Source organism: Spea bombifrons, chromosome 5, assembly GCF_027358695.1.
Source record: "Spea bombifrons isolate aSpeBom1 chromosome 5, aSpeBom1.2.pri, whole genome shotgun sequence".
Taxonomy (NCBI): Eukaryota; Metazoa; Chordata; class Amphibia; order Anura; family Pelobatidae; genus Spea; species Spea bombifrons.
Genome location: NC_071091.1, coordinates 28,836,627 through 28,856,871, shown reverse-complemented (window position 1 = coordinate 28,856,871; position 20,245 = coordinate 28,836,627). Strand labels below are relative to the sequence as shown.

Here is a 20,245-nt window from a genome sequence, read left to right as displayed (position 1 = left end):
GTCAAGGAGAAATCGTTATCGACCTCGGTAAAGACGTTTTTCCAGAATATCACGGATGCTGACTCTCGAGACTCCATGATGCTTTCAGAAGACCCGTCGGAAGAGAACCAGGCGACCACGAGCCTACGGGCTCCGCATGAAGATGATACACACTGGCGGTTGGCGGTTGACGCACTCTCTGACCAACTGAAACTACAAGCCAATACTATCTCCTCTTTATTACAAAAAGTGGAAGACCTGGACAATCGTAGCAGGAGATCTAATCTGCGGATCCGGGGCCTACCTGAATCTATCTTGCCTACGGAAGTGGCTCCCACTGTCCATTCTTTATTTAATAGGCTTTTGTCCAGGCCAGAAGATGCGGAACTTAAATTGGATCGGGCACACCATGCCTTGCGACCCAGACCATCGGACTACCAACTGCCACATGATATTGTTTGCTGCGTTCACGATTTCCCGCTAAAGGAGGCCTTATTGTCGGCGTGTCGTAAGGTGAGTGCGCTCAACTGGGAGGGCCATCCCATTCAGATCTTTCCTGACCTGTCCCCCCTCACCTTACAATATCGAAAGGATGCTCCGTCCTGTTACCTCGGCTTTGAGGGACGCTATGATCCCATATCAGTGGGGATTCCCCTTTTCCATCATGGTGCGGAAGGGGTCTGATCGCCTTATTATCCAACACGCTGAAGATGTGCCTGCGGTTCTAGCAAAACTAGGCCTCCCGACCATTTCGGTACCGGATTGGGAGTACTCGTGTACCCTGCCTTCCAAATTGACGCAACCTGGGAAGTATTGGGACCCCAGGCCTCAAAGGCCCCGAAAATCTAGGGCCGCCACCTGATTGCCCTCCTTTGCTACGCCGCACCGGAGCTGAGATTACACGCACAACGACTACCACTTGACACGCATACCAGTCATCTAAGTGCCTTTTTGGTTCCTGCTCTACCACCACTGTTCAAGGTAGCCAGGCTCTATAATTGTCAAAGCGCCTCTGCTCTGCTCTTGTCCGTTTTCTTTGGGTATAACCCAAGGCAGTCGGATACACTCTGGCATGTTTGCACTACACACCTCTTTCCTACATAACATGTATGCCCTTAACTTCATGCCTCTTTTTGGTTACTTAACCTCTACCGGTAAGGTCGAACTTACTTACCATTGCGGTGGGTCTCTGGCCCATCTTTCTCTTTGTTTTTCTTTTTTATTCCACAGTTTTTTACACACCACACGTTTTCTTTTTGAGTTATACACTGTTTTTAAGCTTACACCCCCTGAGCCGGCCGCCCGGGTCCTTTGTGCCCTAGGTGTTAGGCATATCCCGTATGTCGGGAATGGTGGCGCTCCTGTTCCTAACGTTTCTCCCTGAACCAGGCTTAGACAGGTTACGTGGGACTGTTCATTTTTTACGTTTTATGTTTTGCATACTGTTCTATATTGTTTCGATATGTGCCGCCCCGTCTCTGCTCTGCTGGTCTCTCCAGGTGTCTCGTCGTGCACTCCAACATTGTTAAACTAACCTCTTTAAATGTCAGGGGGCTCAATAAACCTGAACAGCACTCTAAGCTGTTTCGTTTTTCACAGTCCACCAACACTAAAATCGCATTTTTACAGGAAACACATTTTAAAACAGGCTATGCCTCTCGCTGCTCATCTAAACACTACCCCTATACCTATTTTTCATGCTCTTCTGAGTCCAAAACGAAAGGAGTGGCGATTTTCTTGCACAAGTCCCTGCCTTTTCAACTTCTGGACACCTGGAGCGACGAGGAGGGCCGATGTATTTTTGTAAAGGGATTTCTCGCCTCTTCCAAGATCACTTTGGCCTGTATATATGCACCGAACCGTAACCAAACCTCATTCCTTGTGTCTACTTTGCGCAAATTAGACGATTTTCAGGAAGGAATCACAGCCCTGGGAGGGGATTTCAATATGGTCCTGGACCCCAAACTCGATAGTTCCTCTGGCCTGTCACGTATTCCCTACTCACGCATAGCCAGGGTTAAGAGTGCCTTACATACTCTGCAATTGGTGGTTGATTGGCAGATTCAGCACCCCTCCACTAGGGACTACACCTTCTTTTCCCTACCTCATACCCGTTACACTAGGATAGACTCGATCTTTCTCTCTCACTATCATCTACCTATTCTTCACTCTTCCAGTATTGGTACCTCAATTGTTGGCGACCATTCCCGGTCCATGTGACATTGTCCTTGGCTGATCTCCCTCCTAAATCATGGAATTGAAGGCTTAACGAATCCTTGCTGTCTGCTCCTGCCCATGTTCTGCGTAGAAAAGAATTATTTCTCTGATATTTCGCCCTCTGTCTCGTTCTTCACTGTTTGGGAGGCCCACAAGTCGGTTATTCAAGGCCATCTCATTAAAATGGGTGCCAACCTCAAGAGACTAGCCCAGGGGGGAATTTTGCGTTGTGCAGCGGGCCCTGGTACCTATCTCCATATCTGGTGGTCCTGCCCCATGGTTGCCCCCTTTTGGGCCTCCATTGAGCGGGTCCTCAGAGAGGTGGGCGACCCTACACACTGACTCTGGTTGCTGCCCTACTGCACTACAGTGACATTCCCTTTAGTCGTTATAAAAACTCAGCGAAGGCAGTCATCCCACGCTTCTGGAGACAACCATGTATTCTGCCAATACAGGCCTGGCTTCAGAGAATGCAATTTATCTCCCACATGGAGGACTTAGTTTGGACCTCACAGGGCAAGGCTCCTCTGTATGAGCGTTGTTGGTTTTGGTGGAAGGAGTTGACTTCCTCCCCGACCTTCCCCAAGATTTTGAATCCTGTGCCTTAGCTCATGCAGTTACTTCGACCAATACGCCCCTTGCCCGGATCGGACTATAGCCCACTAACACGCGTGCATTTGCATGTACGGGACACACTCTACTTCTTTTATGGATCATATGACAATTAGGAGGGGTTGCGGCACACGTCTTTATGTTTGATTTTGTGGTTCTTATCCTTTTTATGACTATGTTACCATGCAGTCTTCCACGCTCCTTCCATAACGTGCCACAACAAGGTGATCTATTAGGCTGTTCTTATTGTGATACACTATGTCTATTTGTACATCATTTGACATACCGCGCTTTACAGGCCTACTTTGTACATCTTATTTTCCCACTGTCATCTGTGACCATCGTTGAACAGTGATATGATATCTGCACTCTGTACTTAGCCTGACTATTGAAGATTGCCTGCCTACTTGCTGTACACCCGTGTTGTACTTGGAATTCTGCATGGACTGTTTTCTATAAACGGAGTTAATATAAAAAACTAAAGGACTGCACTGGTAATACTCACCCACCTTACATTCCTCAATAATCCATATTTCCAACACAGCAGGACATTTTAGGCCCAACACAGTAGGACATTTTTGGCCCATTTTAATGCATCTTCTTACATTTATGCAGCTTACAGGAATAGCCCTCATTTATCGGATACAGTACGTTGTAATACCGCACTTTTTGTCAGAAGTTACGAGCACTCACGCCTTTTAATTCTATTTCAATGCCCATGTTAAAAATACATATATCGCATACACAATGTATGTTTATGTTATCATTCATAAACCACGGTGTGTTGGATGTATGTTTCCTGCATTTTATTTCTTTGAATGGATTTGTGCTCTTTACAAAGTAAAAGTGTTTCTTTGTTACGCTGCATGAAAGCATACATAGGATATGATGATATGGCATCCCTGGAGAATAAATTGTGTTACTTTACACAAAGGAGCTTCTGTACTCACTGTTCAAAGGTCTGCAAATGCTGCTGTGAAGCCTCTCGGGCCTCACAGGAGAATACAAGAAGACATTCAGTCCTGGATTATCACAAGAGATCTCAGACCTGATAAACTAGGAAAAAGAACTAATGAAAGTTGGGACTGAAACATGATAACGTCTTTTGTGCCTGGGAGGTGCACTGCACAATGATTCCAAAGAGTTTAGCAACAGGGATTTTTTTTAAGTGACATCTTCCCCAAAATATTACTGCACTTCAAGCATAAAAGCTCATTGTCCAAAATGTATTAAAAGCAATACTTTTAGTTCTTATTACTGAACCTTTAACAGTGTTTAGAAACAACTCAACTTACACTAAGTGCAGCCTATTACATACAAATGCTAATAATGTTTATTTGCGAGTTAGCCCAAGGGAAAATTGTTTTTTTAATCAAGGTTGAAACGCTTTATTGGGCAAACAGAAAAAGATGTAAATATTAAGAGGTCCTCAAAGATTATATAGCTCTTCTTCCATGTTGGCCGAATAAAAGGCACCAACTTCGACTAAGGGACCCCAATGTTTTCTAGGATACAAAAGTTTGCTTCTATATATGTATGAGTGAGTGTACACTGCAGTTAACTCCACGGTGAACCTTCTTCCAAGAGGCCAACTCTGACCACATCCATGAAATTAACATATTGGTAGATCTGTTTGTTAACACCTCTTACAGAAGCCAAAACCAAACTGTGCCTAATGTCCCAAATATAAAATTCTAGGCAATATACATGCACCAAAAGTCCAGCTCAGAGTTTACAGGAAGATAGTTAAAGAAGTTATTCCTGTAATTATCTCCCCAAGAAGAACCGCGTCATCAACAAGGCTTCATCATTCTAAAAGACAGCACTGGAGGCACTAAATCACATATGGTAGAAACTGTAAAAAAATGGGTATATAATAATCAACATAAAACCTTTATTAATATGGATACTGTAAGCAGTTTATGTTAGATTAATAGCTTTAGATTGCAGGTGCCAGTAGGTGCTTCTTCAGTTGACTGACAAACGGGAGTCTTCCAGGTAGATGGTCGCAGATTTCTTGGCTGTAGCAGTGGCTCTATACAAGTGGATGGGGATGGGAGGGCCATGATGCCCCCTCAAGCTCTCTAGCAGTTGCTCCAAGAGTCAGAAGGGGACATGACGAAGATAAAGTGGCAAGGCTACCCCAAATCACCTTCAAAGGTGGGACCCACCTACAGATTAAATACTGATCTAGGGGCTTAATGACCTCTGATTTCCAAAGCCTCTGAGTAAAATCCAAAGTGTTCCTAAGTATGCTGCTCAGTTTAGATAACGTAACTTCCTCTGCCTGGTTATACAGAGTTAAAATATTGCCACGTTTGCTTACTAGTAAAGAAAAATGAACAAAAAAATGCAATGCAAATGTATCAATGCCTTTATATAATTTTAAATGTATACAATTCACATCTTGGAGAATATACTATATAATGTATAACCAGGAATATCATTTATTTATTCTTTTCTGTTGGAATGAAACCAGCATGAAGCTTCTTAATGAAGCTTTAAAACACAAAATAAAAAAATATCATTTAAAACAAACATCATACATTTTACAAAAAAGGCACATAGTTAAAGGTGATATATACCGTATATATATATATATATATATATATATATATATATATTTATATATATATACACACACACACAGCAAGTATTTAATTAACAGCTGCAAAATAAAAAAAAACTGTTGGGAAGTGCAATAAAAATGTATATATTCAAGAGAGAAACATATACTTCAATATATTAAAAAAAGGCTAATAGTGATTTTTTAAATTAAATTGTAAATCACCAAGGTCCCATTAGATTGTAAGCTTGCAGGCAGGGCCCTCTTCGCCTAGTATCAGTTCACCCTAGTCTGTGAATTCTGGTTTTGTCCGGCTCCTTGAATATATGTATTTTAAGAAGCCCTGCGTATACTGTTGGCACTATATAAATAAAAGAGAATAAATAATTCAAGCTGTAGGAATAATCTTATTTTCACACAAAGTGAAAGGCCATAGCCATATTTGAGACAAAAATAATTGACTCAAGTACTAAAAGAACAGAACAAAAACTTTAAGGATTGCTCTAGACTTTCTGAAGGGGATCTGACGAAGGGGGTCTTCCACACAAGGACACTTTGCCTGTCCCTCCGTCGCTGATATAGCTTGACTGTTGCCCCTTCTTATCCAACATTTAAAATCATATTTAGTTCCAACATCACCTCTACTTCTATCAAAGGTGTAGACAGGTAATTTCATGCAATGTTTCCTTATTTCTTATGATCCCGGGGAGGAGAATGCATTGGAGACGTACTGGCAACCAATAGGGAGTAATGGCATGCGGCGTCCTGTTCCCTACATGCATCGTCTTGTAGATGCACATACACCTCTACCAATGACAAGTATATCCGCTACTAAAGCTGTTCTCATGACTGTAGGCAGTTTAAAATAAAATGACATGGCAGTAACTTTTGGACAAAACACAAGAGAAATGTAATCTATTGATATGATATGGAGTAAATAAAAAAACATCAAAAAAATTAAGACTAGGGATTGTCAGAAATCTGGCAGCTGCTCTTTAATAAAATATTCTACTCTAGTCTAATCCCAAGGAGCGTTTGAGGTATTCTGTATAAGAGAGATTCCGGTGTAAATGTTGTTAAAAAAAACAAAGAAAAAATCAATGCATAAACCAATCGACTATTCCTACTGATTGTCGTTACTACTTTGTACCAGGTATATAATATTTTTACACATGGGATATTTAGAAAGAAGCCATTATGAACACCCAAAGAAGTATAATGTAATACATCTTATATTACCGGTATATTACCTAATCACATTACAAAAGGCAGATATTATCAAGCAAGTTCAAAATGCAAGACAGCTAAGAAATGACCATTCTTCGTTCGACGGTACAAGCGGGACAGAACAGGTCCTGCTGCCCTTTGTAAGCCAATATAAGGCAACCTAAGGCTAGCTTTCGAGTTAATGTGGAATGGTAGTTTCCAAGTTACCTTAGACTAATTTATTAGACAAAGCGGTGTATTCACTAAAGGGAGAGTTAGCAAGAGTTGCGGCCTCAACTACTTCACTATAGTAGGTAGCGGTCAGCACAGGCAAATTTCTCAATAGTTGAAAAAGGTTTTGAGAAACCTCACTGATTTTACTGTGCGTTATGCATGGCTAGCCAAGCTCTTCTGGAGCAAATGCTTATTTGAGTTGGAACTTTATAATGCACCATGAAAATAAATTGAAACCACAACTCTTCTGCAAACTCACCCTTTAGCAAATCAACCCCAAACACACCAAGTCCTTTACTCTTCTACCCGCAGTAAGCAAGAAACTACCTCAGTCTTAAAGGATCTGTCCCTTTTAGAAAATCCTACAGTCTACACTGAATAAAACATGTTTAATGTTATTTAAATATTAATAGAAGCAAGATAACATATTAAAACCCCACCTATATGTCTCTAATATGGAGAACCGTATCTTAAACAGCAGGACAATTATACCAATCGACAAACTACAGCACCAGATACAGTGCAGTGAAAAAGTATTTGCCCCTTCATGATTTTTTTCTATTTTTGCATATTTGTCATATTTAAGCATTTTAGATTAAAAAAATGCAGTTTTTAAGTGAGTTCAATTTCACTAGACACATTCAGGCATGCTTTCTGCCAGCCCTGTTGAATCTAAACATAAATTAAATATACCTGTTTTGCAAAGTGAAATAGGCTAAAGGGTCTCACAAAGCTGCACAAGATGCCGCGACCTAAAGAAATTCAAGAACAGATGTCACTGACATTTATCAGTCTGGAAAGGGTTATAAAGCCGTTTCTAAGGCTCTGGGACTCCAGCGAACCATGGTAAGAGACGAGAACTTGGAACACTGGTGAACCTTCTCAGGAGTGGCCGGCCTACCAAAATTCATTCAAGAGCTCATTGACGACTCAACCAGGAGATCCCAGAAGAACCCAGACAAACATGTAAAGAACTGCAGGCCTCACCTGCCTCTGTTAAGGCCACTGTTCACGTTTCCGCAATAAGAAAGACTTTGCAAAAATGGTGCTCATGGGAGCGTTGAACTGAGAAAACCACTGCAGACCAATAAACAGAAAGGCTCGTCTCAAATTTGCCAAAAAACATCTTGATGACTCCCAACACTTTTGGGATCATATTTTGTGGACTGATGAGTCAAAAGTGTAACTTTTTGGAAGACATGGATCCTGTTACATCTGGTGAAAAGCAAACAAATCATTCCATAAGAAGAACAAAGCATTCCATAATAAGAACATCATACCAACAGTCAAACACATTGGTGGTAGTGTGATGTCTGAGGCTGCTTTAGGACAAGACTTGCCATAATTGATGGAACCATGAATTCTTCTCTCTATCTCTCTAGGAAATCCTGAAGGAGAATGTCCGTCCATCTGTTCCTGACCAAAAGCTCTGTTGCATTATACATCAGGGCAATCATCCGAAGCACACAAGCAAGTTGACCTCCGAATGACTCAAAAGAAACAAAATGAAGGTTATGGAGAGGCCGACTCAAAGTCCTGAGTTGAATCCAATTGAGATGCTGTGGGGTGATCTTAAAAAGGCAGTTGATGCTCAAAAAACCCTCCAATGTATCTGGACTTAAACAATTGTGCCGAGAAGAGTGGGCCACAACTCCTCCAATGTAAAAGACTCATTACCAGTTATCGCAAAGGTGTGATTGTGGTTGTTGCTGCCAAGGGTGGCACAATCAGTTATTAGGTTTAGCGGCAATTACGTTTTTACATGGGTGATATAGGTTTTGATTACCTCTCTTCACCCTTAATACATGAAATGATCATTTAAAAGCTGCCTTTTGTCTTTAAGCATGTGGCAGTGATATTGTTTCTATAAGAGCTTGGAGGAAGCCTTTGACTAATGAAATTCCGTAGGGGAAATGACTTCATTTGATAAACAGGAAATCAGCTCAGTATGGTGTCTGAGTAGCAAGGGCAGTTAGACTTTCAAAAACATTTAAAAAAACCCAAAACATTTATTTTGCAAACTACAGGCCAGCATGATGCTTCAATACAAACAAAACAATAGTTTCCCCTTTAAATGTGTCTACTTTTAGTCTTGTCTCAACCCAACAAACTAGTTCCTGTTTAAAATCTGTGCTTCCCACAACCTGTTCCTCATTTTACGCCATGATAGGGCAACTGGAAACAATAACCAAACAGTTTCCACATGTTAATAGAAAAATACTTAAAGGTACAACTTCACATTACGCATTGGTCACAATAAATGAGTTCTAGAACAGTGCAAACGGTGCTCCAATGCATTGGTATTCCAAAAGGTACTTCACTTCATCTGAGGGATCGTCAGCTGGCCAGGTAGTCATACAGAGGCGCCTGCAACAGATCAGAGAACGGAGGTAATGCACCAGTAAAAAACCATTTCCATGGCTAAATCATGCTATTTTTTAAACAACTACCAGGTCACCCAATTATGGTCCTTCACTCAATATATGTTTTATCACTAATGTCTCATTTGCACAAAGTACTGACTACTAATTAGTTTAATTACATTTATTTTCAAAAAAATTCCCAAACATACATATTCACGCAATAGCCAGTCACAGCGCAATGTAGCCTGGGACTGGAGATCCCTAGTCAGTTGTGTCCCCCTATAATCAAATCCATAGAAAGTTAACTTTAGCAACTGTATATCCAAAACACAACCAAGTATTTATCAGATAACACATTATAAAAAAATATTTACACATATCATAGTAGTAAATATGTAGTTTCTTTCCTTATGCGGCTAAACTAATATAAAACAGACACAAAAGCATAATACTATGCAAAAAGCAAATAATCATCTACTTTATCTGAACTCATCACTTCCGTAGGTAATGGAGTCCAGAGTTTTAATGCCCTCATTGTAAAGAATACCTTACTTTTTCTTTTAGGGTAAATAAACCCAGTTATCATAACTCAATCCTTATATCCTCTTAACAATTTAATAGCCCTTTGTACTCTTTCCAATTCTAAAATATCTAGCTGACAAAGTTACCTTTATTTCGGCAAAATTTGATTTTTTTTTTTTTTGCTGGGGTAAATTAGTTTTCCAATCAACTATTCTCTCCCAACCCAAGATTGTTGTCCTATACAATAGCTATATATCACTATGTTGTTAAATGGGGACATAGGTTGGGCTATTAAGGCGAGTGATTGTATAGATGGTGATGAGGCTTTTCATTTTTGTTTCTGCTCGCTAGGAAGCCTTACATTATAGTGGTTTTGGGGAATTGTAAATAAAAGTTACTTTTCATATTTTCTTTTTTTTGTTAGGTTTGTACTCTTTAGTATAAAGTATTAGATGCAAGGAGGATAAAGGCAATCTGAGAATAAGTACTGGTAATACAAATTATTGCCAGAATGGGGCGTGCATTCAGCAAAATAAAAGGATGCCTTGGCAAATAATGGAAAAAAAACAGTGGTCCTAAATATTAAAAAGCTTTGGCCCCCTGACAATAAACGCTTGAGTGAAATGAGATCACAGCAGAGGAAGAAATGGTTAGAGTGTTGTGATGAAAGCATCTTAAGAACACAATTATTATCAATTATTAATTAACAAATAAGGGCTCAAAATGTGTCTTGCTTTTACATCACACAAAAAATAACATTAAGCAGGAAATGTTAAATACTGTATTATCGAATTATTGTGTTACTTTGTAATGCTAAATCTTTTATGGTGACCTGGTTCATGAGGTAACATGTTATTTGGCAAAACAATAATCACTTTATAAACCACGGCATATATTACTGCTTACTAGAAGAGACAATGAATAATGAAATGCAAAACAGTTTTCTGCCTTTAAATAAAATTAATTTCTAAAACCAATTCTGCTGTTACTATACAGATCATTTAGTTTTAGGTGTATAGAACCCCGTGACACCCCCAAACACTCTCAGCTGCTACAGTAATGTCCCCTGAGTACAGTGATATCACTCATGCAAAGGTTTGCCAGGATGTTTGGGGGCCAAAGGGTCAAACTTGGGAGGTGCACATTTTTTTATTTGGTTTCAATTTTTCTTCTGGTCATCCGGCACCCATGTCCTATTTGGGAAATCTTTAAAGCTTAGCTCATTTCAGTCTTTAACCGGTTAAATGAAAACGTTTCTTTTACTGTAACACAGCACATAAATGTGTGATTTTATGGATTTACAAAATGTCCAATATGTTGCAATAATTAAACTCACCGCTCGATTGTGCTACAAATGAGACTTTGTATGACAGCCACATGCCCAGTATGCATAAGAAGGTAGCTATAAATCCAAATACCTACAGTTTAAAAGAAAGAAATATTTCTGAAATAATTTTACATAATAACAAAAAATATATTTAGTGCCACCATACCACTAGTATGGGTTGAACACGAGGGACAGTTTACACTAAGACAAAGGAAACCTTTCGATTTGTGGAGTTGTTTTATGACCAATTATGTACTTACCTTGGTCACTGCCCTAGGCATAACCCAAGGCACATACCTCCATAGTGTAAAAGGATGTGTTGGCAACATCAGAGATCTCACTTGAGTAAGAGAGCCTGATCATCCACTAGGTAAATCCGACCCAGTTTTGCAGAATCCCTAGTTGGCCTAAGCAAGAATATGCCACTGTATATGACCAAATGTTTCTCACATGTTTCTCCATATATTGATACATTTTGCATCCAGCCGATTGAGAGTGTGGATATTCCATCTTTCATGGAGCATTTATTTTAGCTACTTCACAATTGCTTTTTAACATGTAATTTGTTACAATTAAGTCACAAAAGGATTCTCAGAGGTTTATATTTGTATAGGAGGAAATTTGTGGAGAATTTGTTACAAAATGTTAATGTTTCGACATTAAATGAGAAGTAGCCAACACATATCTCCTAAGCCATTGTGAGAGTACTGTATTGTGAAAGCATTATTATATGCACTATTGTGAAACTTGAAAACGATATACCGTACCTATAGTATAGCATCTTTTTTTTACAGACAATGCTTAAATTATCCTTACCGTTCCGGCTATCAGTCCATCTAACTTAGAACTTTTTACAGCAGCCACAATCGAAGCGATAAGAAGCAGGAATGTACCTATTGCATAGTGCAGCAATTCCTGAAAAATAAAAAATAGGTCAGTGTCCCAATTCTTTTTGTGTTTTGGAGCATTATGGTACAATAAGGGAGAGAAGTGGGTATGCTAGTATCTGGATGGACTAGTTCAGGGGCGTCCAACATGCGGCCCTCCAGCTGCTGCAGAACTACAACTCCCACAATGCTCTTTCAGCTAAGGGGCTGTCCTGCAGCAGCTGGAGGGCCACAGAAAGGACAGTGCAGCTATCATATGCATTGAAGTGTATATAATGGCTGGAGTGTCCCTTCAAAGGTTGCTGAAGTTGGATTTAATATAATGAATTTGGTATATGCTCAGATGCTTTCCATGCGGTACCAGTTCTATACATACCGCTAGAGGCCATGAAATGCACGTCAGAGCTCTGTAAATCCGGAAGACGTTGACCAAATAGAAGATGAAAATTAAAATCATGAAGCTTATTGTCACAACTTCAAAATAGCAGTAGGCGGTGTAATTGGTCCAGCCATTGCTCCACACGCAAATAAAGGCAAGCAGCAAGGTCAGCTGGAAGAAAATATACAGGAAAGCGTACTGGGTAATTCTCAAAATGATGACAACAAATAGGAAAAAGACAAAACAATGGCAGCTTGCCTGGGAGGGAAATAGATAAACAGAGCTTGACTCTCAGACTCAGGATTTTAATAACAGTGTTAGCACAAAATTATCAGGGTCAAAAATACTGGAGTCAACTCCACTAGACCCTAGGTCATTGTGCAATGCGTAACAATGCAGTCAGAGGCACAAGTCTCTTTATTTGCACCCTGAATCTTCTGCATGCATTTGACATTTGGCTTTTTACCACTTATACTGTATTTGCCCATATCAGCCATGTCTTTAAAAGTGGTTCAAGAATTTCATCCTCCACCATTGAGAAACAATGTGTCCTTCGTCTGTAGATATACATCCGTGACCGATATATTTAATATAGTAACTAAATTACAAACTTTCTCAGCACATGACCTTTGACTACAGAGAACAGGAAATGCTTTCCAGAATTTCAAAATATCTGTAATAAAATTATAGTCTACAGCTTTAAAAAGCAAGTAGGCACAATGAAACTTTAGCAATGGTACAGATAGTAAAACCACAAAGACACCAAAAATAAAATCTTTAAAAAAAAACAGTGTACAGGTGGCCCAGTCGATGCATGAATGTTCTGTTTCCTGCCATGTTGTAATCCACATCCTCCCAGCAGATACTACTCTCAAATCACATATTTACATATCCCAGGTTGTATCCACGTATGAGGCTATGCATATAGCAGTGGCAAGCCAAGTTGTTCTAAAATGTTCTAGAATTAAATAAAATAATGTGCTTTTCTATTCTCTTGAATAGAGGATGCTTTACCACCTCTCCCTGCTATTTAGTGAGGAGTAGAGGAGGACTATTTGCAAAATGTAAATAAAATAGAAGCACGCATCAAAAAGTCATTGGTGCCAAGGGTGCAACAGACGCCTCAGTGTAAAAAGTGCTTTGAATCAGGCTGTGTATTGTTATTTATTTTACTAAATTACATAAAGGCTGACAGCTATGTGTGCCATTTGTGGCGTTGTGTTAATAGTCACTCGTTCTATAATATGCCTACCTCAGCGGCTCTCCATATGTGTAGCAACAGAACTAATACGTAGCGGGTGTGAGTACAAAAACAAAAGCCGTAGATGTTTTGGTAAAGACCACTGACCGTTCAGGCCCGAAGAGGAAGCGTATAGTTATTTACGTGATGGAAATAACATTTAGTCTGACTTGCTCGTTGCGTTATATAGAAATGTGCAGGAAATGACCACCATGGAAAAAAGCTGCAATTTAGGAGAAAGAAAAACATAATACACCATTTCTCACTATGGGCTTAAAAATGTTAAAAAAGCAGGATGTAAGTGGAGGCAATGACCTCATCATTCCTGACACTTCGAGGGCTGTCCAAATATTTCACATTTTTAAAGAATAAATAAATGTTACATGTCAGCCAATTCTGGATCACATGGATGAAGGTAGTAGAAGAATGTTTGTTTTTAAATAAAAAAGGGGGGCATATAGGAAAAAATATATATGGATTGTAAACTGCTTACCTAATGTATCGGTTTATCTTAGTCTGGTAATTCTAGTTTTTTTCTTTTTTCCTAAAGTGTTATAAAGTGCATAAAGTGTTGGTACTATATAAATAAAATATTGTATTATTAATAAATAATTATAATAATTTCAGGACCCCAAGTGGTGTTGCTTTGAAGTGTTTGGTAAAAAGAAGGTTAATAATATACAAATAAATTATAATAATAAATTGCAGAAGTTTTTGCTTTGGCATGGTATAACTAACAAGACCAAATCCACAACTTATAGCATCTAAACCTCTAGTACACCAAGGGCATACCAGAAATCTGTTTCCATTCCGTTCTAGCTATGATATGAAGAGGGAAGAGGAGGCATCAAGCAGTCTTAAATTCAAAATTATATATTATTATAAAACAGTTACTAACACTTTGTGAATCACCTCCTTCTGATGAGAGGACAGAACTCATCAAAAGAACTAGGAACCTATAGTCTTTGCACTAGTTAACTATAAGGTCAAACATTTTTCTCATCCCCATTGTTCTGCAATCATAATGAATATACAGGTTTTACATAAAGGGGGAGCTTTATTCAAAAAATTGAACTAGACAAAACAATACAACTCTTTATCATATCTGCAATAAGCAATACAATGACTCAGTTTACTGCCTGTTCTTTGAGCCAGTGTTGGAGGTACTGGCGGTTAAGTATATCATGTGCAAGGAGATATGTTCTTTGTCTACTTTTCCATGAATCAGGCCTCCCAGAGCACTTCAGCAAAAGTGCCAAGCCTCTGGGCACTCCCTCTCCCCCGACTGGAGGCCTGGTTCATGGAGAAGTGGATGAAGAAACACATACATGGGGAGAAGCCGACAAAAAAGAAGACAAAAGAACAAAAAGAGGCAAATCTGTGGGGAATGAGACAGGGACACGAAAGCACTAGGTGGAGCAGATAGAGACATTGAGAAAAGAGGGAGAGCATGCGAGGCAGAATGAGAGCATGAGTAAGAGTGAAAAAGTGTGGGTAAAAGTTAGTAAGAGCAAAAAAAACAAAATTGCAAACGCAAATAATGATGATGGGAGATATACTGTGTCTGTATCACTATAAAATGATAGGAGTCATGCTGTATCACCTTCTGTGTCTGGCTCACTATATAATTTTAACACCACAGGAATTAAGAACTGGAGAGGAAGAAAGGTAAGAGATGGAGAGAACGGGAAGCGATAGTAATGAGGAGAGATAAAGAGAAAGTGCTGAGAGGAACAGAAAGAGGAGAGGTAATGAGAAAGATGAGAGGTAATTAGGAAGGGGCACTTTTTTATACAAGAAAGCACTGAGATGCTATGATGAGAAAAGCACAGTGGCTTCTTACTTCTATATACCGTATTTATCGGCGTATAACACGCACTTTTTTTAACTAAAATATGAAGTTGAAACCCTACCTGCGTGTTATACGCCGATAAATCCTAGAGCTGCACAATCTTCCCCTGCACAGCTCTCTCGCGCGCCCTCTCTGATGCCGGGAGCCGGGTGATGACGTCACTCCGGCCCCGGCATCAGCACAAAAAGTAAAATGCTGGAAGATAAAGAGGACCCATACCAGATCTCCCAAACGGTAGGGAGTAATATATAAATTTAATGTGTGTGTGTGTCTGAGTGTGTGTGTGTCTGAGTGTGTTTGTGTGTCTCTGAGTGTGTGTGTGTGTCTCTGAGTGTGTTTGTGTGTGTGTCTAAGTGTGTGTCTGGCTGCATGTGTGTCTGAGTGTGTGTGTCTTCGTGTGTGTGTGTGGCTTAGTGTGTGTGTGTGTCTGAGTGTGTGTGTCTTAGTGTGTGTGTGTGTGTGTGTCTCAGTGTGTGTGTGTCTCAGTGTGTCTTACTGTGTGTGTGTCTGAGTGTGTGTGGTTTCCCAGATAGCAGTGATTCTCATGAAGTTTTTTTTGTGCTTTTTCTTTATTTCTTTTATTACATTATAATAAATGTTATAATGTTATAAACATTTTTCCAACATTAAGTTCATAGCTTCCAAGTTTAAATTTATTTTTTCTTACTCAAATTTCCTTGTTAAAATGGGGGTGCGTGTTATACACCGTTGCGTGTTATACGCCGATAAATACGGTATTTATATATATTTTTACTTATATTTTTTCTAAATGCAAAAAGATAAAGTTTCCAAATTCTTGTTTAAAATTTGGTTTTTTTATAACTTTACAAAAGGAAAATATAGAACACAAGAGGGCCTACAGAAAACGGAATTCAAACCAACAAATGTTATGGAAACTTACTGAAAAATACCTTAGAAATGCTATTCACAGCTATTAAACAGAAGTGCGTGATTTACCTTGCAATCTTCACGTGGGTAGTGAAAGGGAACTGCTGTGCTTTACATGTAAAAAAAAAAATCAAGTAGAATACAAGTGGTAATTTATCCTAGTCTCCTGCTGGATCACTTGTGCTGAAAAAGCAACACTATCTAAAGTGAAACCATGTTCCTTGTTATTCACAAACATGGAAATAAAAAATACAACTGGAAGTGATATGGACATATGTGCAGATTATTAGGGTATAAATTAGTCAACATAAAAAAACAGAATATGAGTACCACTTAATAAATGCAAAAATTGGCCACGGCTGTCATTGCCACTTTCCTCTTAGTGAAAGCCAGCTACAGGATGGGTTCTTGGTGTAAAGGCATTCCTCCGGGGAAAAAGGTCTCCCAAACGTACAACCAGACACGACACGCAACACCATGATGCAGGAGAACACAATTTATAGAGAATGGGTATAGTTTATATAGCCACACAGGAAACAGGAAACGATTAACATAACTAACACATAACACAATGCCACACCAGCACCAGACTAATCTCATCACACATACAACAACGGCCGATACACAACAGGCATTAGGGAAGCAACGCTTCGTACACTGGTGTTTATACACACAGAAATGGAAACAAGAGGCTAAGAATGCAAAACGTTACAATATAACCATTATAAATCAACGTAAAATTGCAGCCCCAATAATCTTGCTAAAATGGGGGTCCAGCATCCATTACATTTGGTTCTTAATTCCAGTTATACATATCATTGTATAGCAAGAGATTAGCATACACTTACAACACCTTAATACATCATTGTAATGTTATTTCTTGTTTTGTTAATTTGTGAAGTTTTTTGTGGATAAAATTAAAAAAAAAAAAAAAATAAAAAATACATCTCTCCCAATAAATTGCTGTTGGGCGGAAAGAAAAAAAAAGAATTTGTTTAATTTGTACAACCATTAAAGAGATTTTTAACACTATGGACAGGTGGGACAGGTGGGACATCAAGGTAGTTATAAAGCACATTAACTGGGGAAAGAGGGACAGAGGGGTTTGGGTCCCGGTAAAAGACTCGGACTGGTATGCATTTCAAGTCAGGTTTTATATAGGAATTTAAAAAAAAACCAAAAAAAACCCAGCAGAAGTAAATTACAGAAGTCTACGTAACATCCTTTACTACTTAACACAACACAACCTTTAATATCTCACGAAAATAAAGTAAAACTACTAGTAATAGCGATGCAGCTTTGATGTCTCAGACACGCCGACTACCTCACGCGTTTCACACTTACCGGGACGCTTAATAATTTTCTGATTAAGTGTGAATTGCGTGAAGCAGCCAGTTTATCTGAGACTTTAAAACCACACCGATATGTATTAGTTTGCTATTTTTTTTACATGTTTTTACCAAGTGAGTTCCCTCCATTTTCTTGCATTGCTATTGCTGAGAGGAAAGTTGGAGAGGTTCCAGGGTCATGGAGCAGGAGCACCTTTTTAAGGCCTTTTTTCCCAACAAGAGACAGTTACCATTAAAAGCAATAGAATATCCCCACTTATTGAGATAAGTTTAACCCTTTAACCTAATAATGCTGTTTTATAAACTCCTAATGACGGCACATGAAATGCATCCCACACAACAGAGCTTTTACGATTTTAAGAACACACTGAACTTGGTGAATTCTTTAGTACATCCAGTTTGTTACTCTAGGGGTCTTTGCTGCCTTTTATAATCGATAAAAGTAGAGACACATTCGGGCAGCCACAGCATACCTGCCGCGAGTTCGAGCTCCCCCACGGAGTGTTATTTATTTAACCCCGTGAATGCCAAGCTAAAAATGTTAGTTTATGCAGGGCCGTCGTTCGCTATCCTCCAGGCATCCCTATTGTCGTATTGCGCGTTCGAATCCCCCGGCTGCTTTTTTTTTTTTAAACCGTATAAATGTTTTGAAAGTTAAGTCGTTTTAAGGTTTAGAGGCAGTACGTACCATCTGACCCAGCTTGAGAATGCCGGTCCAGGACCTGGAGTAACCCCTGTCGAACAGGCCGGAGCTGGACTGGAGAACATTGCTACTGCTGGTTGTGGTCCGGATGACAGTCACACTATGGGACATGGTGGTCGGAACGCGCACGGGCAGCCCTACCGTCTCCAATCCCCGGACCTCGAGCTGTGCAGGACCCGGACAAGCGGGGCGGGTGGGGTGATGAAGTGATGTTACTTCTGGGTAGGAAGGCTCTGGGACAGCATCAGCTCCGCCCGAGGTGGGATCACACGACATGGCGCTGCCCCCTTACTGTGTCCCTGGTGTGGGGGCTGCTTACAGACATTTCCCTCATACCCCACGCGTGTGCTGATCACACTCATACCTGCTGGCTACATGGAAAGTGTGGACAGAAATTCCTGTCTGTATGAGAATCTCTTAAAATGGTCACGTTTGTTGCTACTCTTTGGAGGAAATACCGTATTACAGGAAGCCCTCACATTGTATAGTGGGAGGCAGCACAGCTGGTGTTAGTGCCAGGCAGCCTGTGGTGACGGTCCAAAGGGTGCCAGGCAGCCTGGGGTGACGGTCCAAAGGGTTCCAGGCAGCCTGGGGTGACGGTCCAAAGGGTGCCAGGCAGTCTGGGGTGACGGTCCAAAGGGCACCGTCAGCAATGCCAGGGAATGCCCCCAATGTGCTTTCATACCTGACAGAGGGCATTGGAAACCTCCACAATATGTGCCGGGCGCCACAAGACAAACATTGGCATGACCACGTGTGGTGCAAGGAAGAGCCTCCTTGCCTGGGGTGCTATTAGGTTGAGGACCGGTCCGGTGAAGTAGAATGAACAGTAATGTGCTTTTAAAAAATCGTCTCAGTGTAGATTTTTCACAGGCAGTCATAGATTGTATCACCAGAGTTTTGTGGAAATGTACTTCGCAAATAAATTTCAACAACACTACGCAGTAAATGGACATGTTCCACAGAGTGACTTTTTGGCACAATTAGTCCTCTCACAGCCTTCCCATGTTCTGCGGCGTTCTTGTGTAAACCATTGTGCACAGCCACTGGCTTTACCCTTTAAGCTTCGTTGGCACTTTAGCCCATCTTCCTGGCTGTCATGAACTAATGACAGCTATAGGGCTGGTTTCTGGCGACAATCAATACTTCTGCTACAGGAGAATGCCTTGCAGGGCCGGACTGGGACTGAAAAGCAGCCCTGGAAAAATTTGGAGACCAGCCCCATATAGTTTATCTCACGGTCGCGCTCTTTAACCACACGCACCCCTTATACATACCCGACTCACACTATTCGCCATTCTTTTTATCTCATTATTTGTATTAAAATGCCAGAAAGCAAAAGTTTTAAAAGGCCCTAATAAATGAAATACATTACACATAATGGGATCAAAACATTTGCTACAGCGAACATTTTAGATGAAAAAGTTCAGTGGAACAAAACAGTGATCACATTATTCTTCACGATATTCTGGTAAGAAACTTTTGTTTCTTTATTAATTCATGTAGACTATTTTTTTCATATTTAATATAAGCTATGATTGAGACATGTTTGGTTTTTTTTCCTTTTATTTGCCAACCTACCCCCGAGTTATGCACATCTGCCCCCAGGCTTGCCACTCTGCCCCCCTGATATGCCTTCTAACCCCCTATATGCCACTCTGCCTCCAGAAATGCCTTATACCCCCTATATGCCACTCTGTCCCATGATATGCCTTTTAACCCCCTGTATGCCACTCTGCCATATAGGGGTCAAAAGGCATATCATGGGACAGAGTGGCATATAGGGGGTATAAGGCATTCCTGGAGGCAGAGTGGCAAAAAGGGGGTTAAAAGGCATATCATGGGGCACTCTGCCTCCAGAAAAGCCTTATGCCCTCCTATATGCCACTCTGCCTCCCCGATATGCTTTATACCCTCCTAT

At 40.2% G+C, this 20,245-nt stretch overlaps 1 protein-coding gene across 2 annotated transcripts; it reads right to left on the bottom strand.

Moving 5' to 3' along the window:
* Nucleotides 1-8,803: 8,803 nt before the first annotated feature.
* CMTM7 (CKLF like MARVEL transmembrane domain containing 7) lies at nucleotides 8,804-18,686 on the bottom strand. 2 transcript variants are annotated; one of them, XM_053466789.1, is made up of 5 exons: nucleotides 18,310-18,686; nucleotides 12,290-12,463; nucleotides 11,843-11,941; nucleotides 11,036-11,117; nucleotides 8,804-9,181 (listed from the first exon to the last, which is right to left on the bottom strand). In XM_053466789.1, the coding sequence occupies exons 1-5, from the start codon at nucleotides 18,598-18,600 to the stop codon at nucleotides 9,168-9,170; spliced, it is 660 nt and encodes a 219-aa protein (XP_053322764.1). In that variant the 5' UTR covers nucleotides 18,601-18,686; the 3' UTR covers nucleotides 8,804-9,167. The 2 variants fall into 2 exon arrangements, with proteins under 2 accessions (XP_053322764.1, XP_053322762.1); XM_053466787.1 differs by lacking the exon at nucleotides 8,804-9,181 and having other exon boundaries at nucleotides 10,959-11,117.
* Nucleotides 18,687-20,245: the final 1,559 nt, after the last annotated feature.

Coding starts and splice junctions, on each gene's coding strand:
- CMTM7 (XM_053466787.1), bottom strand. CDS start 18,600: ATGTCGTGTGATCCCACCTCGGGCGGAGCTGATGCTGTCCCAGAGCCT. Junction 11,942..12,289: donor GCATTTCATGGCCTCTAGCG/GTATGTATAGAA, acceptor TTTATTTTTCAG/GAATTGCTGCACTATGCAAT. Junction 11,118..11,842: donor ATGGACTGATAGCCGGAACG/GTAAGGATAATT, acceptor TTTAAACTGTAG/GTATTTGGATTTATAGCTAC.